The sequence below is a fragment of the Jaculus jaculus genome, chromosome 6 (genome assembly GCF_020740685.1).
Source record: "Jaculus jaculus isolate mJacJac1 chromosome 6, mJacJac1.mat.Y.cur, whole genome shotgun sequence".
In the NCBI taxonomy this organism is placed as follows: Eukaryota; Metazoa; Chordata; class Mammalia; order Rodentia; family Dipodidae; genus Jaculus; species Jaculus jaculus.
The window spans coordinates 10,123,571-10,151,424 of record NC_059107.1 but is presented as its reverse complement, the minus strand read 5'-3'; the positions used below and the strand labels follow the sequence as shown (position 1 = coordinate 10,151,424).

The 27,854-nt window shown below is 49.3% G+C and overlaps 2 protein-coding genes across 4 annotated transcripts; one reads left to right on the top strand and one right to left on the bottom strand.

The window, feature by feature from the left end:
• Positions 1-389: 389 nt before the first annotated feature.
• Rnf187 (ring finger protein 187) lies at positions 390-27,854 on the top strand. Of its 3 annotated transcripts, none has more exons than XM_045152966.1 (4): positions 390-1,052; positions 2,577-2,669; positions 4,530-4,754; positions 26,791-27,854. In XM_045152966.1, exons 1-4 carry the CDS (start codon positions 672-674, stop codon positions 26,827-26,829), a joined length of 738 nt encoding a protein of 245 aa, XP_045008901.1. In that variant the 5' UTR covers positions 390-671; the 3' UTR covers positions 26,830-27,854. The 3 variants fall into 3 exon arrangements, with proteins under 3 accessions (XP_045008901.1, XP_045008903.1, XP_045008904.1); XM_045152968.1 differs by lacking the exon at positions 26,791-27,854 and adding an exon at positions 9,691-10,144 and having other exon boundaries at positions 391-1,052; XM_045152969.1 differs by lacking the exon at positions 26,791-27,854 and adding an exon at positions 5,388-6,545 and having other exon boundaries at positions 612-1,052.
• Positions 20,322-25,885, bottom strand: Btnl10 (butyrophilin like 10). Its single transcript, XM_045152952.1, has 6 exons — positions 25,837-25,885; positions 25,653-25,739; positions 25,110-25,463; positions 23,765-24,046; positions 22,074-22,274; positions 20,322-21,218 (listed from the first exon to the last, which is right to left on the bottom strand). Exons 2-6 carry the CDS (start codon positions 25,735-25,737, stop codon positions 20,659-20,661), a joined length of 1,482 nt encoding a protein of 493 aa, XP_045008887.1. The 5' UTR covers positions 25,738-25,739; positions 25,837-25,885; the 3' UTR covers positions 20,322-20,658.

The following is a 27,854-nucleotide window of genomic DNA, read 5'->3' as shown; positions in this document are numbered from 1 at the left end:
AAATACAAGGTTTGCCTGGGCTACAGAAGGGGGTTCATCTTGGGCAATTTACGAAGACCTTATTTCAAAATTAAAGATGGGTTGGGGAAGAACTCTGCTAGATATGACAGCCTAGGCTAAATCCCCACATGCCAGTAAAATAACATACTTTCCCAGTCTGCGCGGGGTGTTTGTTTGTTTGTTTTTCAAGGTAGGGTCTTGCTCCAGCCCAGGCTGACCTGTAATTGACGCCCGGGCCATGGACCTGGGTTCTGATTACCGGACTGCTACGACCTGCAGGACATGGCTGGAGGAGCGCGCAGCAGTCAGGACCTGGCTGGAGGAGCGCGCAGCAGTCAGGACCTGGCTGGAGGAGCGCGCAGCAGTCAGGACCTGGCTGGAGGAGCGCGCAGCAGTCAGGACCTGGCTGGAGGAGCGCGCAGCAGTCAGGACCTGGCTGGAGGAGCGCGCAGCAGCCAGGACCTGGCTGGAGGAGCGCGCAGCTGCAGGGATCCGGAGATCTGAGCAGCTGTCAGGACCCGGACGTTCGAGCTCTTCCGAGCCCCGCCCTGCGCGCGCGCGCGCGTCCCCGGCGCTGGCGTAGTGTGCGCCTGAGCCGTCGCTTGCAGCTCGTTTTCGGCGGTGCGCTCCGGCCGTTCCCAGGCCCTTCTGCCCTCTCTCCGCCCGCAGCCATGGCGCTCCCCGCCGAGGCCGTGTGCGCCCTGTGCCAGCGCGCGCCCCGGGAGCCGGTGCGCGCCGACTGCGGCCACCGCTTTTGCCGGGCGTGCGTGGTGCGCTTCTGGGCAGAGGAGGACGGGCCGTTCCCGTGCCCGGAGTGCGCCGACGACTGCTGGCAGCGCGCTGTGGAGCCCAGCCGCCCGCCGCTCAGCCGCCGCTTGCTGGCGCTGGAGGAGGCGGCCGCGGCGCCCGCGCGCGACGGCCCGGCCAGCGAGGCGGCGCTGCAGCTTCTGTGCCGGGAAGACGGGGACCCGCTGTGCGCCGCCTGCCGCACGGCCGCGGGCCCGGAGCCGCCGGAGTGGGAGCCGCGTTGGAGGAAGGCCCTACGCGGCAAGGTGCGCTGGGTGGTTCTCTGCCTTACCCACCCCTGTGTCTTGCTCCAGGCGGTCGTCCCCTCCTGGTCTGTTTTCCCAAGCGACCTGATGGTGTCCTCCACCCGGGGCCCTCTCCGGTGCCCTGTTCCTTTCTCACCCTAGAGTCCCCTCGGTGTCCCGTGCCGTCGCGTCGATATCGGGGAATCTGAGGAGCCCTTCCCTACTGACTCGCCCCACCCCCTTCTCTGTTGTGTCCTGTCTTGGTCCTCCATCTTCCACCTAGAAGGATGCTGGCTCCCCCTTCTCATCCCAGGTCTCTGGCCTGGCTGTGCATTTTCCTGTATCCCACCTCTAGATGGAGTACTTTCCTGTCAGCCTCTGGTCCGCTACCAGCAAGCCTCCTCCTTCACACGCCCATAGGTCTGTCTCATCCTCTTGCCCTGTTTCCTGCTCATCCCACAGGCCTTCTTCCCCACCGCACCTCCGACTGTGGATCATCCCAGCCTTCCAACAGCCCCTCCGTCTTAGCACTGAGATATGATATCACTACAGCCATCCCCCACTTCGGTGGTGGAGTCCGAGCTCTGTCTCTAGGCTGCGGGCCCCACTCAGCTGTTTGCTGCACCCCTCTGAGGGTGAGGGTACTCCATCCACCTCATTTGGAGGAACCTTCTTTGCTGTGCTTAACTATTGTGTGTCGCACCTGTCATTAGGCAAATATCTGCCATTAGAATCTGGCTGAAGCTAGGGCCTGGAGCAAGTATCCTGGGGAGTGGTGGGAGGTATTGTTAATTCTCAGTAGCAAAGCAGTGGTGCCTGGCCCCTGCCCAGCAGAGGGAGGATAGACAACCCTAGTTTGCTGTGTTTGAGGGTGCTGTTAACTCCACATTCTGGGCATGATGCATTGTGAGCCCAGGGAGTGGTCCTTAGTGAATGAACAATGTCAAAGTGGGGGCCAATGGTTATGCCCAGATCCCTGGGATAGGTGCTCTGCTAGATTTTGCTGAGTTATCTTGCCACTGTCTTCTTCCTGGGGCAGAACATCCCCGGACGGGTCAGGCAAAGTACGGAGAAGACACAGAAAGCCTTTGGGACCCATGTCACACTAAAGAGGGCCAGAGTACAAAGCCAGTGGAGAGTTGCCTGCGCAGTACCCAGTTCCTTCTGAGGAAGTATGAAGTACAGAAAAGCTTTTGCAGGACGCCACAATTCCTGTCGCCACCTGTAGCCCTTTTTTATTTATTTGAGATGTAGGAAATGGATGCACCTGGGTTTCTTCCCTTGTCACTGCACATGAACTCCAGATGTGTGTGCTCCTTTGTGCATCTGGCTTTACACGGGTACTGGGGAACAGAACCTAGGCCAGCAGGCTTTGTAAGCAAATGCCTTTAATGGCTGAGCCATTTCTCCAGCCCCCTCTTTTTTCATACAGTGAGGTAGTGTGCTTCGGGTTTATTTGTGGGGCAGGTGTGATGTCCCTGGGTTGCTGATCTGGGTGCCAGAAGTCCTTCTGCCCACCCCCAGTAACCACCTTCTTTCTTCCAGGAGAACAAGGGGTCAGTGGAAATCATGAGGAAGGACTTAAATGATGCCCGGGACCTGCATGGCCAGGCAGAGTCGGCTGCTGCTGTGTGGAAGGTAAGCTGTGGGCTTAGGGTCTCCTGAACACAGGGAATGGGCTGTACAGCCAGGCTAAGCACCTCCTTGCCTGGTTGTCTGGAGAAAGAGCCCGTTTGTGGACTGAATGAGGATATTTCCCCAGGGTGTGATTGGTGGGTAGTTCTCAAAATAGAATCTATCTGAAAGTGAGCAGGGCCTTTCTTTTTAAGTAGGGTTTATGCATGACTTCCAGCTTCCTGTATTTATTTATTTATTTATTTATTTTGAGGTAGGGTCTCACTCTAACTCAGGCTGACCTAGAATTCACTATGTAGTCTCAGGGTGGCCTCGAACTCACAGTGATCCTCCTACCTCTGCCTCCTGAGTGCTGGGATTAAAGGCATGCACCACCACGCCTGGCCCAGCTTCCTTTTTTTATACAAGACACAATACTCTCGATTCTGACCCAAGAACAACCTGTTATTTGTTAGTAGGACTTACTAAGGTTTCTAGGCCATAAGGAACCACAGACATGGATTGCACATGGTTCTGGAGGCTGGAAGGTGAAGGCACAGCAGGTTGTATGTCTGGTGAGGGGTGCTTTCTGATTCATGATGACCCTGCCCACTGTGTCCCCACAGGAAGGAAGGAGTGGGAGCTCTCTGGTGGGTCTCTTTTATTAGGGTTCTAATCCCACCATAAGGCCCTGCATGCCCTGGTAACCTAACCACTTCCCATAGGCTCACCCCTTAATACCATTACTTGGGGGTGAGGATTTCAACATACACATTGGGAGACCTGTAGTCACTGCTTAGAAATTTGCCTTCTTGGTTTTTTTGTTTTGTTTTGTTGTATATTTTTGGTTTTTCGAGGTAGGGTCTCACTGTGGCTCAGGCTGACCTGGAATTCACTATGTAGTCTCAGGGTGGCCTTGAACTCACCATGATTCTCCTACCTCTGCCTCCCAGGTGTTGGGATTAAAGGCGTGCACCACCACACCTGGCGAAATTTGCCTTCTTGCTCTGGTGCATTAAACACCAAAGTGACATTATTTTTTAAGTTCACTCTTTCACAGAACTATACATTAGCTTAAACTGGTAGCTTGTACTTTTATGTATTAAAATTTATAGCAGTTTTTCTAGACCCCCCCCCTTATTTTTTAAAAAGAACTTTTTTTTTTTTTTTTTTTTTTTGAGGTTAGCCCAAGCTGACCTGGAATTCACTATGTAGTCTTAGGCTGGCCTTGAACTCACAACCATCTTCCTACCTCTGCCTTCTGAGAGCTGGGATTAAAGGAGTGTGCCACCATGGCAAACTTTTTTCTGTTAGTTTATTTATTTATTTTTATTTTATTTTATTTTTTTAGATAGGGTCTCACTCTCGTCCAGGCTGACCTGGAACTTACTTTTGTCTCAGGGTGGCCTCAGGCTTATAGTGATCCTCCTACCTCTGCCTCCCAAGTGCTGGGGATAAACATGTATGCCACCACACCTGGCTAAAAAGAACTTTTGAAGAGCACAGAAGCCCTGCAGCCCTCAGGTGGCCTGCACCTCAGTCTGGCAATGCTGTGTTTTGTGGGTCAAGCTCAATCTTTGGTCACTACATGGGTGCCTAAGGTACAGGTGGAGGCACAGAAATGAGGTTGATCTCCTTCCACTCCATTCTGAGGGTCATGACAGACAAACCGATATCAGATGACAGACCAGTAAGAGAGGAGCAGAACAGGTTTGCTTTACAGAGGAGCCTTCAGGCAGAGGTCCCAGGGTGGATTGTTTGTGCTTATAACAGCACGAGCAACTATGTAGAACAGGATTGGACAGAAAGGGCAAGGGCTGTAGACTGGGCACACCCAGGAAACACTGCAGAGACCAACACAGGAGTTTCTCATCCTGCCTGCAGGGACATGTGATGGACCGCAGAAAGAAGGCCTTGACCGACTACAAGAAGCTGCGGGCCTTCTTTGCCGAGGAAGAGGAGCACTTTCTGCGAGAGGCTGAGAAGGATGAGGGAGCCCCAGAGGATGAAGAGCTGGTTGACCCAGCCGAGCGGTTCCGGTCCCTGCTGCAGGCTGTGTCGGAACTGGAGAAGAAGCACCGCAACCTGGGCCTGAGCATGCTGCTGCAGGTATGGCCCGGCATGGAGGAGCGAGCAGGGCTCACTCCATGTCACCTCTCGTGGCCAGCTCAGAGTGTGAGGGAATCATGAGGTCTGGAGGCCACAGCCTGCCTAATGCCTGCTGTGGCCTTGGACTGAATGATATGAATGGGTGGTCCGGGAGGAGGGTGGGCAGGACCTTTAAGCTGAAGAGAATACAAGGTGCCCCTAGCTTTCACCCAGAGTGGGGATGTTGTTTGCACATCACCCTGGAGCTCTGGAGCAGCCAGGGCACACCCTCTAGGCTCTTCTTCTCTCTTTACCCAAAGGCCTAGCCCAACTGTGAGACCCAGAGCAGCCCACCCAGCTTTCTGAGCCTAGGCTTGCAATGCTGTACCAGCAGTCCCTCATCCATGAAGTGTCGTCCCCTTTAGCGCCTGGAAGCTAGCTCTGGGTTGTGCAGTCACATTGTTGGCAGGTGCCACACAGACCCGGGTTTATCTTAGGTGGGGTGTCATGCCACCTGGATCTGGGTGTGTCATGCTGTCTTTCCTCCTCTGTCTTACTGTCGTTCTCTGTATGTGTCTCTGTTCTCTCTCTTTTCCCCCACTCTCTGTCCCTGTGTCTTCTGTGCTGCTGTCTCTGCCGCCCCCTCCTCTGCAGTGATGGCACTGATGGCAGCAGGCTGGGCCCCTGGAGCGCGAGGCAGAAGGACTGCCGTCCACAGCAGGCCTGCAGCAGCCGCCGCTGCTCTTCTTGGGCCCCCTCTGCCTGGCATCGCCCCCTCCCCATCCTGGACAGAGTCTCAGCTCCATCAGCATCAACGGGACATCGGCCTGGGGTGAAGTGTCACAGATGCCCCTTGCCTTTGGTCATCCCCATAGTTCAATGTCTCACCAAAGTGATTTTGGTTTTTCTTGGGGTGGAAATATACTCAAGGCTATACTGGTTCCCGGCAGAGCATAGTCCTGGGGCTCCTTCCCCATTGTGTCTCAACCCTGCCTGAATGCTGGCCTGGCAGCTCGGAGGCCCCTGCTTGCGTGTATGTTTGTATGGCCTAGGGCCTGGTGTTTTGGGATGTCACTCTGGTATCAAGGGACCAAATCTCATATTTTCCCCATGGTGTCCAGGTCTGGAATGACCCATGGGACATTCCTTTATAGCAGGAGACTTCTCAGCCCTACCCCCATACATGCCAATCACAATCAGATTGGGGGTCAGTGCCAGGGAATGGAGATGTACACAGGGCACTGGGAGGTAGGGAGGGACAGAAAGTGGAGCCCCTCCTGACCCCTCTTTAAAGGGCCACTTCCCTCCCTTTGTGTGTTGCTATACCCTATCCTGGTGGCTCTGTCCTCTGCCCTGCTTCTGTGTTCCCTTTGCTCCCAGCTTGTGTCCTTGTGTGTCACTGGTGCCCCTAGAATGCTCCCGACTTCTTCCCACCTCGTTCCCTGCAGCGGGGCAGGAGCCGCTCCAGCCCATCCTGGTGCTTTTCTGCACTGTGCTTCTCTCACTTCGTCTTTCCTCCAGTGGGTGCATTTCACAGAACTCATGAGAGCATCATGGGGTTGCCCACAGCATTGTGTGTGTAGAGTACCTAGTCCAAGGGACAGGCCCAACAGGGTGGGCAGAGCAGGCCAGGGGTTAAAGGGCAGGCCTGTTTAGATTCTCTCCCAAGTGCATGGTTTGGGGATAATGGTCACAGTGGATGAGCATTTTCTATTTTCAGAAGGCCCTGTCTTTGAGTGTAGTAAATGAATATAATGTGGCCTCAGTGTGGCTGGATCTTTAGTGCTAAATAAAGTGTTTTGCTCCAGCCTATTTGCTTCATGTCCCTCCTCAGATCTGTCCGTGTGGTCATTTTCTTGACGTTGGCCAGTCTCCAAAGTTGAAAAGTGGCTAAGGCAGACTTCATTTAGCATCCCTGAAACAGACATATGGTCTAAGTCTCAGAGAGAGGTCAGTTTCCACCCCAAACATAGCCTGCTTCTGAGTGGTGGCCTTTTCATCCAGGTAGCAAGCAGATTGTTGGCAGGAGAGTGGCCAAGGGGATACACTGGAGTGAGGGAAATCTTGCTGGGTCCACATAACAGGGTTCCTGCTGGTGACCAGTCAAGGTCATCTAAGAAGTGGGTCACATGGTGGGGCTGCCCAAAGTGCAAGCTGCAGACATGCCCACCCACAGGTGATGGGCAAAGATGGGAAGGCAGGAACAAAGGTATACGTGGTAGAGTGAGAAACAGCACCCCTTCTTTGGGACAGAATGTGACCTTTGAAGTTGAATAGTGCTGTATTGAGTGGAAATTGAAGTTAGAACTCTTTTTTTTTTTTTTTTTGGTTTTGCCTTGTTCTTTTTTTCACCAAGGCCTTAAAGAGATTCAGTTCTTTACTTGTGACCTTTCTAATTACTTTTTTTTTATTATTTTTATTTTATTTATTTGAGAGCGACAGACACAGAGAGAAAGACAGATAGAGGGAGAGAGAATGGGTGTGCCAGGGCTTCCAGCCTCTGCAAACGAACTCCAGACGCGTGTGCCCCCTTGTGCATCTGGCTAACGTGGGACCTGGGGAACCGAGCCTCGAACCGGGGTCCTTACGCTTCACAGGCAAGCGCTTAACCGCTAAGCCATCTCTCCAGCCCTAGAACTCTTTTTTTTTAATTAATTTTTTTTCTGATTTTTTTTTTTAATTTATTTATTAGAGACAGAAGAACAGAGAGAGAGAGAGACTGGGCATGTCAGGCCCTCTAGCCACTGCAAACAAACTCCAGATGTATGCACCACCATGTGCTTACCAGGGACCTGGAAAATCAAACCAGGGTCCTTAGGCATCCCAGGCAAATGCTGTAACCACTAAGCAATCCCTCCAGCCCTGAAGTTAGAAATCTTGATGTCAGCTGCATGTCACTCTGAGTGAAGGGGTAGGAAATGCTGAGCAGAAGATGGGAGGGGCAGGCTGCCTGTGTCTCTGCAGTAGCGATGAATTCATCCCATAGATCCTGATATTGGCTAAGGAAACCATGTGGCCTGGCCAGAGATCCCTAGAAATAACCTTGACCCCTCATGGGTTTGGTCAAGGGTCTCTGCCTTCTCTGTCACACTCTAGCAGACCAACTGCATGTTCAAAGGGCAGCCTCATGTTGACAAGGCCCCAGGTTTGCTGCAGACCAGTCAGTGGACCACAGCTCACAACACGTGTGAATGTGGATTATCAACACCACCCTGAGTAGTTTGTACCAGGACATCCCTTCCCTCCTCACACATCTCATTCTAGTAAGAGAGTACCTTTCTGTCCCTTTCCCATTCCCACCATAACCCTCTTCCATCCCTCCCCAGCACCTGGACCTCAAGACCCTCTCACAGGTCTCTTTCTGGCTTCTTACTGAAATCAGGTCTCCCCCAAGTCTCTTCTCTACACTGGCCAATTGGGTCCCTCCCCAGTGTGCCATGAGGGGAGATGACTTCCTCCTGACTCAGATTGTGAGCAGGCCATTTCTGGTGTGGGCTACACTTCCTGGTTCATAGATGGCCCTTCTCGATTTGGTCTCACCGGAAGGAAAGAGTGAGGACCCTTTTATAAGGGCACTAATCCCATTTGTGAGGCTCCACCCTTTTGACTTCGCTTCCCAAAGGCCCCACCGTTCTAATGCCATCACCTGGCAGTGGTAGGGGGAGGGATTTTAGTGACTTCTGAGGACACGGGTGCCTAAAGATCAGCATTCCAGGGAGGGGAGTACCCCACTCCCCACCTTTACTGCTGGGTACATGTCAGACGGTGGTTTTCCATGTTAGGGCACAAGGACCCAGCACTTCGACCCCTGGGTGTTAAATTCTGAAGACAGCCCCTTTCCAGGTCCACTGGGGTACACGCTTGAACATGTACCACACCCCAGGACAGGCATCTGGGGGCTCCTTGCTGGAGATATAGAAGACCAAATGGAGGATGGAGCCCACAGAATGCATGAGATGAGCCGGGCTGTCCTGTGTCAGTGGGGCTTCAGGGTACCATGTGACGTACGATCAGCTGGGGAGTTGGCTCAGTGGACAGAGCTCATAGTATGCAAAAATGAATGCCTGGACCCCCAGCATCCATGTAAAGCCAGACACCTTAAAGCATATCTGCAATGCCTGCTGGGAGAAGGGAGGTGGAGACCGAACTCACTAGAAGCTTGCATGCCACCTAACCTCGCCCACAGAATGGTGCACGGGAGACCCTGCCTCAAATGAGGTGAAAGGCAAGGACAAAGGCCTGAAAATGTCCTCTGGCCTCCGTGTATGTGCCTGTGCTCATGTGAACATGCACTGATATACACCACACACAACAGGCCATGATTTAAAAGGTCAAGCCTAAACACAGCACCTGCCCTGCCGATCATAGGTGAGCTTGTGCTCAGCTTCCGTTTGGTACTTGTGCTTATGGTGCTGTGCGTGAACATTCCCTTCTGGCACTTCCTCCGTCCTGAAGACTAGCGGTGTCAGCTCTGACAGGCTCTGAAGCTCTGCCCCAGCCGCCTCACAGGAAAGAGAGGGGTGGAGGCAGCTGTCTACCTGTCACAGGCAGGTTAGTCCAAAGGCCAGCTCCCACACCCACCTAGAGTTTTCTCAGGGGAAGGCTAGCCTGGGAGGGGGAAGAAAGGCACAGAATAACCAGAGGATAGCAGACATTCCCAGGAAAACATGGCTTCTACAAATGCACATAGGCCCTCTGCACCTCTGGTCCCAGGTCACTTGAAGATAACACAGGTGAGGTGCTTTTTTTACCACAAGACTCACTGTACATGGAGATGATAACTGAAGTAAGACAGACTATTAAGCTTTATTCATGAAGATGAAGTCACTGTTAAGTGACTTGTAGATGACAAAGCTGAGTGTTGGTAAAATAGCCTGAAATGCCCCTTGTTAAGCATCTCTTTTCCCCTCTCTGCCCCTTCCCTTTTCTCTCTCCTTCCCTACATTGGATGAGCTAGCTGAGTGTTGCCATAAGGAGTTCCTGAGCGGAGTTTCAGGATACCCAGTGACCAGCACACACCTTCCAGTTAATGAAGACGGTGGCTTCCTTGGACAAGCTAGGAGAGGCCAACTTGTCTTGAGCTCAGCACTTCTGGGGTACCAGAGAACCTGACCACCTCTGTCAAAGAGTGGGGGCGAGTTGAGTTTAGCACCACATGTAGCAGTAAAAGGAATGAGCAAACTGAGGCTTGACTCCAACTCCAATAATGGGGGGGGGGGGTTGAACCTGAGGGAGTTCAGGATGTGTCTTCCCATACTTAGCCACCTATTGAGTTTAAGCATAGAACCCTTTGAAAAAACCATTAATGTAGGCAGGCTTTCCCAAACTCCCCTTACCTAGCTAAGAACAGGTCCTGTAAAAAGGAGATGGTGCAGGTTGGAGAGATGGCTAAGTGGTGAAAGTGCTTGCAGTCAAAGCCTAACGGCCCAGGTTCAATAACCTAGTATCCATATAAAGCCAGATGTACAAAGTGGCACATGTATGTGGAGTTTGTTTGCACCCCTGGTATGCCCATTCTCTCTGCTGGACATGGTGATGGGAGGATCACTATGAGTTCAAGGCCAGCCTGAGGCTACATAGTGAATTTCAGGTCAGCCTGGCCTAGAGCGAGACACTGCCTAAGAAATGTTTTAAAAAATATTTTAAATATTTATGTATTCGAGAGAGGGAGAAAAGGAGAATGGGCACACCAGGGCCTCTAGCCACTGCAAAAGAACTCCAGATGCATGTGCCACCTTGTGCATCTGGCTTACATGAGACCCAGAGAATCGAACCTGGGTCCTTAGGCTTTGCAGGCAAGCACCTTAGCTGCTGAGCCATCTCTCCAGCCCCCACCCCCCCCGCCCACAAAGTGCTTGCTTGCAATGCCTAACGACCTAGGTTTGATTCCCCAGTACTCAACTAAAGCTAGGTGCACAAAGTAGTGTAGTATATATCTGGTGCTTGTTTGCAGTAGCTAGAGGCCCTGGTGCACCCATTCTCATTCTCTCCTTGCAAGTAAATAAGTAAAATGTTAGAAAGAATTAAAAAAATAAAAAGGCTGTGCGGGCTGGAAGATGGCTCAGTGGTTAAGGCACTTGCCTGCAAAGCCTAACAACCTGACTCCAGTACCCACGGAAAGCCAGATGCACAGTGTCGCATGTGTCTTGAGGCCCTTCGTGCCTGTTCTCTGCATGGCCTTTAATTCCCAGCACTTGGGAGGGAGAGGTAGGAGGGTCACTGTGAGTTCGGAGCCAGCCTGAGACTATATTGTGAATTCCATGTCGGCCTGGCCTACAGCCAGACCCTACTTTAAAAAAATAAAATAAAATAAAGGTGGCAGGACCAACACTTCAGGCAGTTTCCTCATTCAAGGACTGCGAATCCTGATCTCTGATCATGGAGGAGACACCACACTCAAACGTCATATGTGGACATATCTCCCTTTGCAAGGCCCCACTTGAAAAAAAAAAAAAGTCTCATATCCCACCTGAAGATGGTGTGCACGCTTTTAGGGATGTCACAAAACCCTAAAGCACGTCCCATATCCCTTGTCCGCCCACAGCTGAGTCCATCCAAGCTAAATGCGAGGAAGACGGGCTGGCTCTAGAGGGTCGCCTCTATGCAAATGAGGTGACTTTCTTGGTCTCTTCCGATTGGATAAGAAGTCCCACGAAGCAGCCAATGGCGCTGTCGGTCTGCGAGTGCCTTCACCTCTGCGTCCAGCCTGCTGCAGGGCGGCCTCCAGCGGTGTCCCCGCTCTTGTTCGCCGGGCTGCCGGGGTATGGGGAGAGGAAACTCAAGACGGTGCTGTGCCGCCCGGGGCCTGGATACCAAAGGCCCTTTCCACTTACTCAGACCTTTGATAGTTTGCTGCCTTGCCCTGCTTGCCACAATACCCGGAGACCCAGAGTAAAGTCCGGCTTTTAGACTCCAGAGGGGAACCTGTAGCAGGACCGGGCCGTCGCCCTCAGTTGTGCGCCTTACTGCATCCTGCAGTGTTCCCCAGAGGCAGAGGAGGGGTAATACCCGCCTTGCCCCTGGCATTAGGCAGGTGTCAAAAATCTGTTAAAAATCTTCGTGGGAGCCAGGCGTGGTGGCGCACGCCTTTAATCCCAGCACTTGGGAGGCAGAGGTAGGAGGCTTGCCGTGAGTTCGAGGCCACCCTGAGACTACAGAGTGAATTCCAGGTCAGCCTGAGCTAGAGTGAGACCCTACCTCGAAAAAAAAAATTCTTCGTGGGGGGCTGGAGCATGGCTTGGCTGTTAAGGCTCGTGCCTGCAAAGCTAAAGGACCCAGGTTCAACTCTCCAGGACTCACATAAGCCAACTGCAGAAGGTGGCACAAGCCTCGGGTTCGTTTGCAGTGGCTGGTGTGCCCATCCTCTCTCCCCCAAATAAATTAAAAATAATAAAATATTTGGGCTGGAGAGAAGGCTTAGCGGTTAAGGTGCTTGCCTGCAAAGCCAAAGGACCCCAGTTCGATTCTCCAGGACCCACGTAAGCCAGATGCACAAGGGGACGCATGCATCTGGAGTTTGCAGTGGCTGGAGGCCTTGGCGCGCCCATTCTCTCTCTCTAATAAAATACATTTAAAAAAATCTTCGTGGGCTGGAGAGCTGGCTTAGCGGTTAAGGCGTTTGCTTGTAAAACCAAAGGACTTAGGTTTGATTCCCCAGGACCCATGTAGCCCATGTGTCTGGAATTCGTTTGCAATGACTGAAGGCCTTGGTGGGCCCTATCTCTTTCTCTCTCAAGTAAATAAAAAGATTAAAGAAATCTTCGAGCCAGGCGTGGTGGCGCACGCCTTTAATCCCAGCACTCGGGAGGCAGGGTAGGAGGATCGCCATGAGTTCGAGGCCACCCTGAGACTCCATAGTGAATTCCAGGTCAGCCTGGGCCAGAGTGGAAGCAGGAAGCTCAGTTCAGTCACCCTCAGCTATGTATTGAATTCAGACCAGCCAGGGCTGCTAAGAGCAACCTCGTCCAAGAAGCCACAGGGCGAGTGGCGGCCCGTGCCGGGGCCTGCGTGCCCGGGACTCCGGGAGCTGGACCGCTGGCATGCCCGGGAGAGCGGTTCCCCAGCGTGACCCAGAGAAGCTGGCAGAGGACTGTCCGGCTGGGTAATGCCCAGAATGTCTGAGGCAAGAAACTTGAGGCCCAGCTTCACCACGGCGCGACAGTACTCACAGCACTGGAACGGAAGAGCGTTACCGGACCAAATTGAAAACCGCAAACGCAGGGACCGAGGTTCTTGGCTTTCTCAGCGCTCTTTGGGTTTGGCGCTCTCCCTGGAGGAAGAGGGTATTACAAGGTGCCCTTTGCTGAGCCATTTACAACTTAATTCCACTAGAAAGAAAACCAAACATATGACCCGCCCTGACATTTACCTTAAGGTTTTGAGTTTTAATTAATTTCCTTCAAAATTTCAGAAGTCCTGCGAGAGAGCATAAGGCAGGCGCTCCTAGTTTTTTTTTTTTTTTTGGATGGGGGGGTTGAGGTAGGGTCTCACTTTAGCCCAGGCTGACCTGAAATTCACTATGGAGTCTCAGGGTGGCCTCGAACTCACAGCGAACCTCCTACCTCTGCTTCCCAAGTGCTGGGATTAAAGTGTGCGCCACCACGCCTGGCTGGCCCTGCTAATTTTTACAGCCCGCTTGCTGTTTCTTCCCCACTGTCTGCATTCCCTCCTCACATGGTAACGTCCTAAAATCCTTACAGGCGGCATAAATGTAGAACTGTAGTTTTATGTTTCCATGTAAACTGAGGTAATTATTTATGAGAATATGAACTTTAAGTGATCTAAGTGGATATATCTCAAATTGATAACAGTGACAATATAGCCTAGACAGTGAATATAGATAAGGTGGAATGAAAATGACATAAAAATAGTGGTGACTTTTGTGATTCCCTAACTGTTTAAAAATATAAATTTGAGGGCTGGAGAGATGGCTTAGCGGCTAAGCGCTTGCCTGTGAAGCCTAAGGACCCTGGCTCGAAGCTCCATTCCCCAGGACCCACGTTAGCCAGACACACAAGGGGTCGCACGCGTCTGGAGTTTGTTTGCAGTGGCTGGAAGTTGCCCTCAAATAAATAAATAAAAATAAACAAAAAATTTAAAAATATAAATTTGAGCTGGAGACATGACTTAGCAGTTAAGGCGTTTGCCTGAGAAGCCTAAGAACCCAGGTTCGATTCCCCAGCACCCACGTAAGCCAGATGCACAAGGGAGTGTACGCGTCTGGAGTTCATTTGCAGTGGCTGGAGGCCCTTTTGCACCCGTTCTCTCCCTCTCTCTCTCCCTCTCCCTCTCTCTCTCTCTCTCTCTCTCTCTCTCTCTCTGCTTTTCTCTCTTTTTCACCAATAAATAATTAAAAATTTACTGTTCATATTTACAGCATATGCCAGACACATATTCCACCTTCTGCATCTGGCTTTATGTGGGTACTAGGGAATTGAATCCAGATCCTTAGGCTTTGCAGGCAAATGTCTTAACCTCTGAGCCACCTCTCCAGCCTGTGGTACATAGTTTTAGAGATTATTACTTTTCTTTACTTTACCAGCATTTGTGGATATTCTGATCCTGCTCTCCAGATTATAGTGGTGATTTTGTGTGTCAGTCAGACCGGGCAGAGGACTGTCCAGAGAGTTGGTAATGCACTATGGCTGGGTACCTCTGTGAAGGAAATCACTGGTGGCTAATAATGATACCTTCTCACCAATATGGATGAGCACCACCCAATCTGCTGAGGACCCTAATTAATCAAAGGGCAGTGGAAGAGCCAGTGGTCTACCTTCTTGAAAGGCGACATCCATATATTTTTGCCCTGAGACACCAGAACCTTGCTTCCCCGGGATTTTGGACTCGATGTACATCAACAGAGCTCCTGATTACCAAGCCTTCCAACACCCAATTCTGCAGCTTGTTCACGGCATGGGGCTGAACCTCTGTCTTGGAAACCACCGCATAAGTCAAGTCTCACATAAAATATCCTGGTATGTTTCCTACTGGTTCTTTTTCTTTTGTTTGTTTGTTTTTGTTTTTTCAAGGTAGGGTCTCACTCTAGTTCTGGCTGACCTGGAATTAACTCTGTATTCTCAGGGTGGCCTCGAACTCATGGCAATCCTCCTACCTCTGCCTCTCGAGTGCTGGGATTATTAAAGGCGTGCACCACCATGCCCGGCTTCCTACTGGTTCTTTCTAGAGAACCCTGACTGACCAACAGCCCTACCTCAAATGCCTGTCATAGTCAAACATGGTGGTGATGCTGAGCAAGAGTTTCTGCATGGAAACCTATACAATGGCACCAGTACTTTAGAGAAAACTTTATTAGGAGGTTGACTCAAAGGAAGGTAGGATGAAAAGATTGCTGCTAACACTGGCATTTCTGAGGCCAGGGCAAGAGAATCCAGGGTGGGCTACTGTGTCTCAAAACAAAACATCAGAAAGCCCAAATCTGCAGAGAATTTGTAGGAAGTGGGAAGGAGAAGCTGCTCATCAATTGGATGGTGAAGAGACAGATGAGGTCTCTACATGGTTGTTTCTTCATGTTCTGTGTGAGGACTTTGAGCTTGTCATGTCAAAAGGTTATTAACTGGATGAACTGGCTGCTTCTGTGTGTCTAGACTTGAAGAGCTGTTTCCATACATGCTTGAGTGGATGCTCTTCCTGAAAGACAACTTGATCATTTCACTATCTAAAAAATCCACATTGAGCAGTGTGCCCAGGCCTTAGCCTGTCTCAAATCACATCACATGAACTTGGGAGGCACAGTTCCACCCATGACAATGGCCATACTGCAATTGAGGAGAATCCTATATGTATCTGCTGAGTTCTTGATGGAGGCCTTGAAGACAGTGATAGTGACTGAATCTGTGTCAGTGCCAGTATTCACAAGGGTCTGGATATAGGATAGTGACCATCAGAGCTTCCCGTGGGCTCAGTGGACAGCTCTGAGTGACCTGAGGACTGACAGGTCCTGCTCCTTCTCATGAGCCCAGCAGAGAAAACTCAGAACCTTATCCAAAGGAGGGTACAAGGCTGAGGAAGTTACCTCTAGTAGATTCCTACCTCCTTTGGGGCTTTGCCAGCTCTCAGGAGCCTGCGGGAGGAGTCCTATCTCAGTAGTCAGTGAACCTCTCCACCCACCTTTGCCTGGACTACCATTCCTGGGATACCCCAAATATATCCTGTTAATAAAGAGGCCACTGGGGGCTTGTGTGCTTCCATTAGCCACTGTGACTATGGTCTTCAGCATCTCTGGGCTCTGTGCTTGGAAAACTATGGATAAAGAGAGGACAGACCTTAACTGGACACAATTCCTCTATCTGTATCAGTGGGCACTTAGGTGGTTTCCATATCTTGGCTGTAGAATGATCGTGAACATGGAAATGTGTATGTCTGTCACATACTGCTTTCGTTTTCTTTGGGTATTGGATTGCTGTTTCACATAAAAGTTCTATTTGCAATTTTTGAGGAGGAGCCTCCATCCTGGTTTTTTGTTTTGTTTTGTTTTTCGCCGTGAGTCTCACTCTAGTACAGGCTGACCTGGAATTCAAAATGGAATTCACTCAGAGTGGCCTGGAACTCACGGTGATCCTCCTACTTCTGCCTCCCAAGTGCTGGCATTAAAAGCTTGCACCACCACCACCACCACCACCACCCAGCTTCCATCATATTTTCTATAGTGACTGAATTAATTTACATTCCCACCCACAGTGTGCAAGGGCTCTCTGTTCTCCACATCCCCTCCAGTGCTTCTTTTTTTATGTTCTTGGCACAAGCCAATCTAACAGGTGTTGTGATGTCTCACTGGTTTTAATTTGCATTTTCCTTTTTGGTTAATGATATTGATTACCTTTTAATGTATCTGACTGCCAGTTGTATGTCTTCAGATTCTTGGTTCTTTTTGCATGCGAGAAAGTGAGAGACAGAGAGAGAATTGCTGCCCTCGGGCCTCCAGCCACTGCACTAAAACTCTAGGTGTGTGCATCCCCCCTTGTGCACATGCACAACCATGCACACTTGCATCACTGTGTATCTATCTGGCTTACATGGGAGCTGGAGAGTAGAACATGAGTCCTTAGATTTCACAGGTAAACACCTTAAGCACTAAGCCATATCTCCAGCCATTTTTGTTTGTTTGTTTTGTCTTGCTTTTTGGGTAGAGTTCTGGGATAAAAGGCATGTAACACCAGGCCCAGCCTATTGGTTTTGTTTTTGGTTTTGGTTTTTTTTTTGTTGTTGTTGTTGTTTTTGAGGTGGGGACTCCCTCTAGCCTAAGCTGACATGGAACAAACTCTACTCCTTTGAGGCTGGCCTCAAATTCACAGTGGTCCTCCTATATCTGCCTCCCAAGTTGTGGGATTAAAGGCATGTGCCACCACACCCAGCTCTTTGGCTCGTTTTTATTTATGTGCAAGTAGAGAGAGCTAGATATATAGAAAGAGACAGATAATGGGTGTGCCGGGGCCTCCAGCTACTGCAAATGGACTTCACATACATGTGTCACTTTGTGCATCTGGCTTTATGTGGGTACTGGGGGAATCAAATCCAGGTCCCTAGACTCTGCAGACAAGCACCTTAACTGCTTACCTTTGCTCGTTTTTAAAAAAGGTTTTGAGCCGGGCGTGGTGGCGCACGCCTTTAATCCCAGCCCTGGGGAGGCAAAGGTAGGAGGATCACCATGAGTTCAAGGCCACCCTGAGACTACATAGTGAATTCCAGGTGAGCTTGGGCTACAGTGAGACCCTACCTCAGGAAAAAAAAAAGGTTTTGATTTGTCTTTGCAATTTAATTTTAATTTTAATTTTTGCAAGCAGGGTGGGGCGGGGGAGAATGGGCACCCATGTCCTCTTTCCATTACAAAAGAGCTCCCGATGCATGTGTCACTTTGGGCATCTGGCTTTACGTGGGTACTGGGGAATCCAACTTAGGCTGTCAGACTGAAAGTAAGCAATTAAATATTTTTTAAGGCAAACCCAACAGACCTGGCCTTTTTGTTATGTGAGACAGTGTGAGAGAGAGATAGAGAAAATTGTTATGCCAAGGCCTCCAGCCACTGTAATCAAAGTCCAGGTGCATGTGCCACCTTGTGTGTATGTGCAACCTGGCGTGCTTGCATTACCTTGTGCGTCTGGTTTATATGGGATCTGAGGAGTTGAAAATGGGTCCTTAGGCTTCATAAGCAAGAGCCTTAGCTGCTAAGACATCTCTCTAGCCCTGCAACTGAATTTTTATTAAACTTTGAAAGGAAGAATATTCTGCCATTTACAACAAAATGGATGACACCTGGAGGGCAGAATAATAAATGAAATGAGCTATGTATAGAAAAGCAATTATTTTAGTGATGTCACTTGTATATGAAAGGTAAAATATCCAAGCTCATAAAAGATAATGCAGTGGTGTTTTTCTGGGGTTGAGGAGGGTGGGAGAATGGGGAGGTGATGGCGAAAAATGCAAAGTTACAGTTGCATGGATAAATAAATTCTTAAGATACTATGTAACGCAAAGCCAATAGCAGTACTATGGCATATACTTAAAATTGCTATTTAGGTAGATCGTGTGTTAAATGTTCCTACAGGAGCTAGGGAGGTAAATGACTTGCTGCATGACTGTAAGAACTAGAGTTTGGGTCCCCAGCACCTACATAAAAGTCTGGCGTGGAAGCATGCGTCTGTAATCCCAGTGCACCCACATAAGATGGGAGGCAGAGATGTGGAAAATTGAGGCGATCCTAAACAATCATACAGAGACACTTGCCTTAAGCAGGGTGGAAGGAGAGGACTGGTAACCTGCAGTTATCCTCTGACCCCCACATATGTGTGCACATGTGTGTGTGCGCTCACACATGGGCACACACACACAGACAGACAAAAGATAAATAGAAAGACAAACCCAGTGATTGTAGTAATACCATAGGAAGCAGGAGGAAGCTCTTGGAGGAAACGGGTATGTTTATGGCCTTGGTGGTGGGAATGGTTTCCTGAGTTCTTACTTAGCCCCAAGCATATCAAGTTGTATGCATTAAATGTATACAACTGATTTATGTTAATCATATCTTAATTAGGGACTTTTCTTTGAAACAGACGCTTACTCTGTAGCCCAAGCTAGCCTTATTGTAGCAATACTCCTGTCAAGATTACAGGTTTGCACCATCATACCTGAATTTTTCAATAAATGACTTCAAATAAAATGAAAAGAAAGGACATAAAGAGATGGCTTAGTGGTTAAGGCATTTGCTAGTGAAAAGCCAAAGGACCCAGGTTTGATTCCCCAGTACTCACGTAAATCCAGGTGTACAAAGTGGTGCATGCACCTGGAGTTCATTTGCAGTGACTGGAGGCCCTGGCATGCCTATTCTCTATCTGTCCCCTGCTTTAAGAAATAAATACAAAAGTAAAGGGAAGTCTATCATTTTGTGGGTTGCTACATATGGGTGGATAGGAATTCTAGGATACAGAATTTGGATGGTGTAGTGGTTTGAATGTATGTTCCCCCATAGACTCAGGTGTTTTATTAAAGGTTGTAACTTGGGTCTCCAGCTACCTGGCTGAAGGAGGGTCACTGGAAGCAGATCCTGGAGTCCAGCCCTAAGGTGTCATTGGGGACAGATATGAATTCAAGCCCAAAGGTATGCAAAGCAATAAAATAGAACAAATTCCCACAGAAAACTCAAAAGTGTAGATGAAAGGAGTTATGGTTTGCACACGATTTGAGCTTGTTCCTGAACACTCATGTGTTGGGAGCTTGATCCCTAGGTGGCAGTGTAGTGAGGTGGTGGGACTTTGAGACGTGGTGCCTGATGGAAGGTGACCCAGGGAGAAGGGTCACACAGAACACTTCCCCTGGGAGAGATAAAAGTAGTCCAAGGGGTGAGTTGAGTCCCACAAGAGTGAGTTGTCATGAAGGAGTGAGACTGACTCCCTCTCTGATCTCCTCCACTTGCATATTCCTGGCATGCTGTCATACCATACACTGTGACCTGATGCAGCCAGAGAGCCTTCAACAGAGCCAGCGCCACACTGTTTGGATTTTTAGCCTCCAAAACTGTGAGCTGAAGAAACCCTTTCCTTTAGCTGCAGGTATTTTGTTATAACACAGAAGAGAAACATACAAGATGATATAACTGTATGATTCCATTTATTTTAAATTCCAGAGCAGGCTGAAAGGGGTCATCATGTACATGGATCAAATTGAAAGCCAAGGCTAAATTGTAGTTCTGAACTCAGTATCAGTAATGCCTCTGAACCTAAATAGATTTACTCCAAATTAAGACCAATAATGAAAGGGGGGGGGGGAACAAAGCAAAAAAAAATGTAATAGTTACAAAATACATGTTTAGCACTGAGCTGAATATTCAATATATGCCTCCATGTGCCTGTCAAATAATAGCTTACTGGAGTGCTTATTACTGTGGTTTTATTCTCTAAGGGCTGAGGTAACAAAGTGCCATGGAGTGGGAGACGCATATAATAAAAAATTACTTTCTCAGTCCTGGAGACTAGACATCTGAGAACTGACCTCAAGGTGCCACTGGGTTGTTTCCTTCTGAGACCATCCTCCTTGGCTGGTAGATGGCACCTCTCTGAATCCTTGTGGGCCCTCTCTCTCTCTCTCTCTCTCTCTCTCACTCTGTGTGTGTTTGTGTGTGTGTGTGTGTGTGTGTTTCCTGATCTCCCTTCTGATAAGAACACCAGACCCAAGGAGTTAAAGTCTACTCCATTCCGGTAATTGATTTTCTTTTATCTTAATCTCCTCTTTAAAGGCCCATCTCCAAATACAGCCACATTCTGAAGTCCTGGGAGTTAGATTTAACACAAGGATTGGGCAGAATTCAGCATCAGCACTTCACCATGCTTTCACATAGGAATGAATAACAGCACCAGGAGCCAGGCTCAGGAAGAAGGCTGGTACCACCCTCTTCCTCAGGAACCTCACAGGGAAGTCAGGGGCCTCCAGAGGGCTCTGTGTCTTGAGTCTCTGTGACCACTGAACAGAGGGTCAAGGGTCTGGGGTCATGGGTCCAGAGGCAGAAAAATGGTTTCAAGGGGCCGGAAAAAGCAAGTCCAGAGAACTTATAGACCAGGGAGCCACAAGTCACATTATAGAAGGAGATCTCCCCAGCATCGCAGTCCAGTAAAACACCCACCAGTCGGAAGGGTTGGGGGGGAGACAGACGTGTCCTGGGATAGGTGAGAGCCCGGAATTTCTTCTTGTAAAACTCCACTGCCCAAAGGCCATGCTTGGGGGACTTAGGAATCCTTCCTTCCCGACCTAAACTCTCCAGACACACACCCAGAATCCAGGCCTTCCTGTCCCCTACCTCCACTTCCCAGTAATATCTCCCAGCCCAGAACTGTTCTTGGGCCAGGACGCAGGGGTCCTGGTCAAATCTCCTGGAGCTGGGGGGCAAGTCTTGCTCAAAGAGCAGCCGCCTCACATTTTTCTGATCCTCAGACACCATGAGTTTGGGACTGGAAGTGTCAGGGTCCAGGGATGGGCTCACTGTGGAAAGAAGGAGAGGATCAAGAATGGGGTTGTGCTCCAGTGTCCCTGCACACATCAGACCCAGAGTTTGTCTCCTACATGAGGATGCCCCCATCTTCATCTCTAGGAATCCCTTAACTGTCCCCATGTCCTGTTCCAGGAGCCCATCCTTATAATATGTCCCCAAGCAGGGAGATACATCAAGCTGGGAGGCAAGGCTGAACCATTCCTGGAAGGGTGTGAGCATGACCACATGGCTTTGAGTGTCTAGAAAGGTGAGTTTAATAAACATTCTTCCCTTATACATCTCCCAGGCTTGGTCCTTTGTATAGTGAATTTGAAAAAAAAAAAAAAAAAAAAAGGCCTAATGGGGCTGGAGAGATAGCTTAGTAGTTAAAGCAGTTGCCTGTAAAGCCTAAGGACCCAGGCAGGTTTGATTCCTCAGGACTCATGTAAGCTGGATGCACAAGGTGGTACATGCATCTGGAGTTCATTTTCAGTGGCTGGAGACCCTGGTGCACCTATTCTTTCTATATATCTGCCTCTCTCTAATAAGTAAATAAAATTTAAATTTTTTTTTCTAACAAAAGACCTAACAGAGCTCAAGCACATATTTGTCTTTAACCAAGAGGGAGGCCAGCCAGCTGCCCAGAATTATTTAGTGAAGAGTAACCTAGCAAGGACTCCCAGAGATGAAAGGCATCTCTCACTGGACAGATTATAGTTGGTCCATTGCAGAGCTGAAATCTCCAGTAACCAGTTGATTCCTGCTGTGTTGGGGGGGAAGGGTATGCAAACAAAGCGTCAGTCCAAAGCTTGACGTCCAGCCCCCAGGTTAAGGGCTCAGTGCTTGACCTATCCCGTACCACTCACCATGGAGCCACTCAGCCTCGGATTGTTGGTTCTGCTGCCTTCCTCCTCGCTCTGCCTCTTTTTCCACACAGGTTTTAGGCTCTTCCCTCGTATGTTTCCCAAAGACACAGACGAGTGCCACCGTTGCAAGCCCCAGTGCAATGAGAATCAAAGGCAGAACTGGTCTCCATTCCATGGACAGGAACCTTCTGAAGAGGGGAGCTGAGGAGATACCAGAATGTCAAGAATAAGAGCTGGGGGACTGCCCTTGTTCTGAGCATACACGTAATCCAGTATTCATAAGACAAGGGACATGCTTACAAACCATTCTGAAAGGGTTCAGGAAAAAATTGATGTGTTCATAGTAAGGTGCTATAGTTCTGAGGGCTGTGTCACCCACCCTCCAAATTCACATGTTGAAACCCTAACCTCCCACTGATGGTGTAAGGAGATGGGGCTTGGGAGGTGATAGGATCATGAGTGTAAAACCTCATGAATGACATTATTGCCCTCATATTAAGTACCTCATAGAGGTCTGTGCCTCTTCCTCCATGTGAGGATGTGGTGAGAAGGACCACCTATGATCCAGAAAACAGCCTTCACCAGACAGAATCTACCATGCCTTGACCTTGGGCTTCCAAGGACATTGAACAATTGGTATCTGCAGTCTGTGAGTCACCCATACAGAACATGCACCAAGGCAGTCAGAAGGCAGTCAGTTGGGCACAGACACATGTACAGGATGCAGATGTTAGATACTTACCTAATACAGACAAACAGGAAATGATTTAAAATGTGGCAAAATATGGGCTGGGGACATGGTTCAGTGGTTAAAGGTACTTGCTTGCAAAGCCTTACAGACTGGGTTCTATTCCCCAATACCCACATAAAGCCAGATACACAAAATGATACATGCATCTGGAGTTCATTTACAGCAGCAAGATGCCCTGCATGCCCAAACGTCAGTCAGCCCCTCTCTCCCTCTCTCCCTCTCTCTCTGTCTCTCTCTCTCTCACACACATATATTTTCTCTATTATTTTTGCAAATTATCTGTAAGGTTAAAATCACTTAGAAATTAAACTTTTGCTGGGCATGGTGGAGCACACTATAATTCCAGACTCAGCAGGTAGAAAAGGAAGATCAGGGCTGGAGGGATGGTTTAGCGGTTAAGGCATTTGCCTGCAAAGCCAAAAGAACCAGGTTCAATTCCCCAGGACCCATGTTAGCCAGATGCACAAGGGGGCACAACGTCTGGAGTTTGTTTGCAGTGGCTGGAGTCCCTGACATGTCCATTCTCTCTCTTTCTCTCTCTCCCTCTCCCTCTTAGTCTGTCAAATAAGTAAATAAATAAAAGATAAAATATTTTAAAAAAGAAAGAAAAGGAAGATCACCACAAGTCTGAAACTAGCATTGTTTACATAACAAGTTCCAGGCTAACCAGGAATATAGTTGTCTGAAAAAAGAAAGGAAGGAAGAAGAGGGAGGGGGGAGGGGAAGGGAAAAGAGAAGAGAAAAGAAAAGCCGGTATATATGTGCAACTTCATTGTTTCCCCAGAAATTCAAAGCTTCCCTGGAGGTTTTTCACTGCACCCTCATGTCTCTCCATGATAGCCCTGATCAGGCTGTGTATTGGGACCAGCCAATCATCCCTGGCCCCCAGGGTCTGGGCAACTGTACTCAGTGGTCTTGGGGGAATGAATGGGATACTCACCAGCCAGGTGGTGCGCCACCACTTTCCTCTCTGGGAGGAGAGGGTTGGAGATGGAGCAAGTCAGACCTTCCACAGCCTTGTCCTGGAGGACCACCCTAGACATCACAGTCAAGAGGCCAGTGGTGGCTGAGACTAAGAAGTGGGTCATGGCAGGCATCATCTGACCTCTGAGGTCCCTCCACTCCACCTGGGGCTCTGGGAACCAGCCTGCTGAGGTGCAATCTGCCCAGGTGCCTTTGTCCTGAGTGTCAGCCACTTGGATTCTGGGCACTGAGCCCAGCCCTGAAGGAAAGAGACATCAGCTTGAATCATTGTAGCATTGTTGCAACAACAAACTTTCAGGGTATTTTTTTGTTTTGTGGCTGTTGTTTTTCTTCAAGATAAGGTCTCAATCTAGCCCAGACTGACCTGGAGTTCACTATGTAGTCTCAGGGTGGCCTTGAACTCATGACGATCCTCCTACTTCTGCCTCCCAAGTGCTGGGATTAAAGGCGTGTGCCACCATGTCTGGTTAAACTTTCAGGACTTTTTAAGCAAATTTTCACAAAGTACATGTGTAATAAGCACACCCCTAATACAGCCCCTTATTCCCTAAATAAAACAACAAAGCAAAACGGAAAATATTTAGGAAGAACAGCTGAGCCTTTCACATCACACACTGAGTGTGGGGATCATAAAGAAACCAAGGCCCATCTGACTCAAACAAATTCTGGCTCACCTTAAAAAGAAAAGAAAAGAAAGAAACTCCTTTATATCCCAAAACTAACACACACATACACTCTCTCTCTCTCTCCCTCCCTTCCTCTCTTTCCCATTCCCACCTCTGTCTCATTCTGTCTTTCTGTCCCTCTGTGTGTCTGCTTCCCTCTGTCTTTTTCTCTGTTTCTGCCTCCTTCTCTCTGTGCCCTGTCATCTTTCTCTATCTCTTTCTCTATTACTCATTCTCTCTCTCACTCACTCACTCACTCATCCGGTCTTCCTGGCTCACTCACTCACTCACTCATCTGGTTTTCCTGGCTCGCTCACTCACTCACTCATCCGGTCCTCCTGGCTCTCAGTATCCCCAGCTGTTTCTGTCTTTCCATCTCTCTGTCTCCGGCCCTGCCTGCCTTCCCTCCTTCCACTCTAACTGTGGAATGAAGGATGGCCAATGAGGAAGCATAGCCATCCATGGAGAACTTCATTCCTGGGGAAACACCTGGTGCTCAGAGCCCGTGGGAAACGGGTTTGCTGGAAGCAGGTGTCATGGACAGTGTTCCAGTTTTAGACCTCTGACCCTGGAGGGCACAGGTGGGAACTGTGAGAGAGGTTCCAGGTAACCAGAAGGTCACATGCCAGCACTCACCTGCCACCTTCAGCCATAAGGTGGCTTCACTGTGAGATGTGTGTTCCTTGAAGAGGCAGTGGTAAGTCCCATTATCAAACGTGGTGATGTTGTGTATCGTCACTGTGGCTTCACCCCTGGCTATATGGTCCCTGATGAAAGTTGTCCTTCCCTGATACTCCTCCATCTGTTCTTCATACACATCCTCTCCATTCTTATACATGTGCACAACTGAGAAGAGGTGGTCCCTGTACCACTTCAGCTCCATGCCCTCAGCACTGATGTTGGGTGACAGTTTGCATGGCAAGCTTTTGTCTTGCCCCACGATGGCCAGAAGAGGGCCAGGAGGCCCAAGGACACTGAAATCGGCTTTCCCTTAGAAAAGAAGATGCGAAGGGGTTGGGTTAGCCAAGACTAAGAGGCACAGGCTCCCCTCACCATGTCTCTCTAGAGGGTGTGAGGGTCCCCTGAGCCCTGAACTGCAGTGGGAAGCCTCAGCTTGACTCCAGGCATGTCCTTCCTCACTCCAGGGGATGGTGAGGTCAGAAAAGGGGGCTTTCCTACCATTCCCATGAGGCAGGAACTGCAGGAAGATGAAGGTGATAAGGCAGCTTGGCAGAGAGGCATTGCCACAGTGTATCTTTGCCATCCCTGGTGGGGACAGAGAGACACACAAGATAGGACATATGTCACACATGGTTGGAGAGAAGCCACTGCCGGGTGTCTAACGGGGCAAAGGAAAACTCACCTTGGGAAAGAAAGGCTGCTCACGCACGCTCCACGTGAGCTCTTAACCCTAGAAACAGCAGTGTCCTCCACAGTCACCAGTCAGCAGAATTCCGTGGAGACCATCCTGGGGATGAACAGGCTTTATTTTCTTACCTATACATGCTTGGGTTTGTACCCAATGTCCAGCCCTTCCTTTGCAGTCACGGAACACCATGATGCTGAGAAAACCCAGCTTTGAGTAAGCAAATCCAAGGTCAGAACTACAGAACAGAGTTCCTCAACATTCCCCCACTCTCCTATTGCCCCCAAAGGACAATTGGGGCTGGGGAGGGGCACACAGATTCCTCCATGGTACACCAAAAATATTGGTGTTTTCTTTCTTTATTTTTCTTTTCTCTCTCTCTTTCTTCTTTTCCTCCTCCTCCTCCTTCTTCTTTTTGTAATTGGCACTAATGAAATATGGGGAAAATGGCTCCAGCCTGAGGAGGTCCTACCTGGCACAGCCTTAAGGGTTGGTGGTTTTATGTGTGAATCAAGCATTCTGTCGGCAAGGGACCCTTGGCCTTCTCAGACAGCCCACAGAATCTCCCTGCCTCTTGAGCATGGGGAGAAGGTAAAGTTAATACATCAAGAAGTACCAATAAGCCAGGCATAGTGGCGAATTCCTTTAATCCCAGCACTTGAGAGGCAGAGGTAGGAGGATTGCTGTGAGTTCAAGGCAGCCTGAGACTACAGAGTGAAGGTCAGCTTGGACCAGAGTGAGACCCTACCTCAAAAACAAACAACAAAAAAAGAAGTACCAACAAATTAGAAAATACTCACCCAAGTTTTGAAGGGGAAAGTGATTATGGAAGTTGCCAATAATAAATAAATAAAAAGAAAACAAAATACTCACTGCTGAGTCCACTGCTTGCTTCCAGGGTAGTTTGATGGTTTTAAGAAAATTGACTGCAATTTCCTTAAATCCCCACAGGGCATGAGTCGAGCAAATCAGGCTGTCTCCAGATTATGATACGAGAGTGGACCCTGGAAACCCAGGATGACAGTAGAGTTTTCCAACTTGGTTATTACTGCCATGCAAAAATAATCAACTGTACATTTTGGGCAGTTGGAACAGAGAAGAAAAATCTTCCTACGTGGCATGGCTGTCTGTCTGAGGATTGAAGATACAGATGCTGGCAATGAGAGATAAGGGAGGGGTGAAGATGAAAGGAGGTGCCATGGGAGGGTGGCAGCAAAGCCAGCATGGGCACCAGGAGCCCCAAGGAGAAGATATAAACTACCAGCGCTAGGACCCCAGCCAAATACAAGTGCTGGGGAATTCAGATAAAGTTCTTTGGTTATTGAGACCTTCAGAAGCCAAGTTGGGTCCCCCTCCTTGCAGAAAATTATGGTGACGGTAGTGGAATGGCCCAATTCTGGCACTGCCCCTGGAGACTTTTGTCCAGACATTCAGGCCAACCCCCTTCCACCCTCTTCCCTGGCCCCCATGACTGTAGGGTCCTGGAAGTCTGTTCTCCCTGGAAGCCTCCTTGGGCCATTCAGAACTGTCCCCTTGATTCCCTGCACCTGAGAACTATGCTCTGCTCTTAGTCTCCTCTCACTGACCCAAAAGTTTGGGAATGTTCTTAAACAATGCAAAGGAGCTTATAGGGAAGGGCTACTCTGTCTCCTTGCTGAGTAGAGAGCTTGGTTTCATTCAGTATATGTGCACAGGACTCCTTTGTGCTTTGTGCCCAGGACCACTAAGAAAATCCTACCCAAGTGCTCCCCAGCATCCCTGCTGAGATCAGGGACTCCTCCCTTCTGGTAAGCAAATTGTGCAATGTATAAATGTAAGGAAGATGCCTGTCCTTTTACAGTGTCCCGGGAATTGCTTTAACTAAGGAAATGGTGCCATCTGAAACTCACCTCCCTTATTCTTGTCAGTAAGGAAGAAGAAAAAATTTAAATCTTTTATGTATTTAATTATGGGGGCGGGGGAAAAGAGGCAGATAGAGAGAGAATGGGCATGCCAGGTCCTCCAGCCATTGAAAA

Coding starts and splice junctions, on each gene's coding strand:
- Rnf187 (XM_045152966.1), top strand. CDS start 672: ATGGCGCTCCCCGCCGAGGCCGTGTGCGCCCTGTGCCAGCGCGCGCCC. Junction 1,053..2,576: donor GGAAGGCCCTACGCGGCAAG/GTGCGCTGGGTG, acceptor TCTTTCTTCCAG/GAGAACAAGGGGTCAGTGGA. Junction 4,755..26,790: donor GCCTGAGCATGCTGCTGCAG/GTATGGCCCGGC, acceptor AAATCCCCACAG/GGCATGAGTCGAGCAAATCA.
- Btnl10 (XM_045152952.1), bottom strand. CDS start 25,737: ATGGCAAAGATACACTGTGGCAATGCCTCTCTGCCAAGCTGCCTTATC. Junction 24,047..25,109: donor CTTATGGCTGAAGGTGGCAG/GTGAGTGCTGGC, acceptor TCTTTCCTTCAG/GGCTGGGCTCAGTGCCCAGA. Junction 21,219..22,073: donor CGAGGCTGAGTGGCTCCATG/GTGAGTGGTACG, acceptor TTCTTTCCACAG/TGAGCCCATCCCTGGACCCT.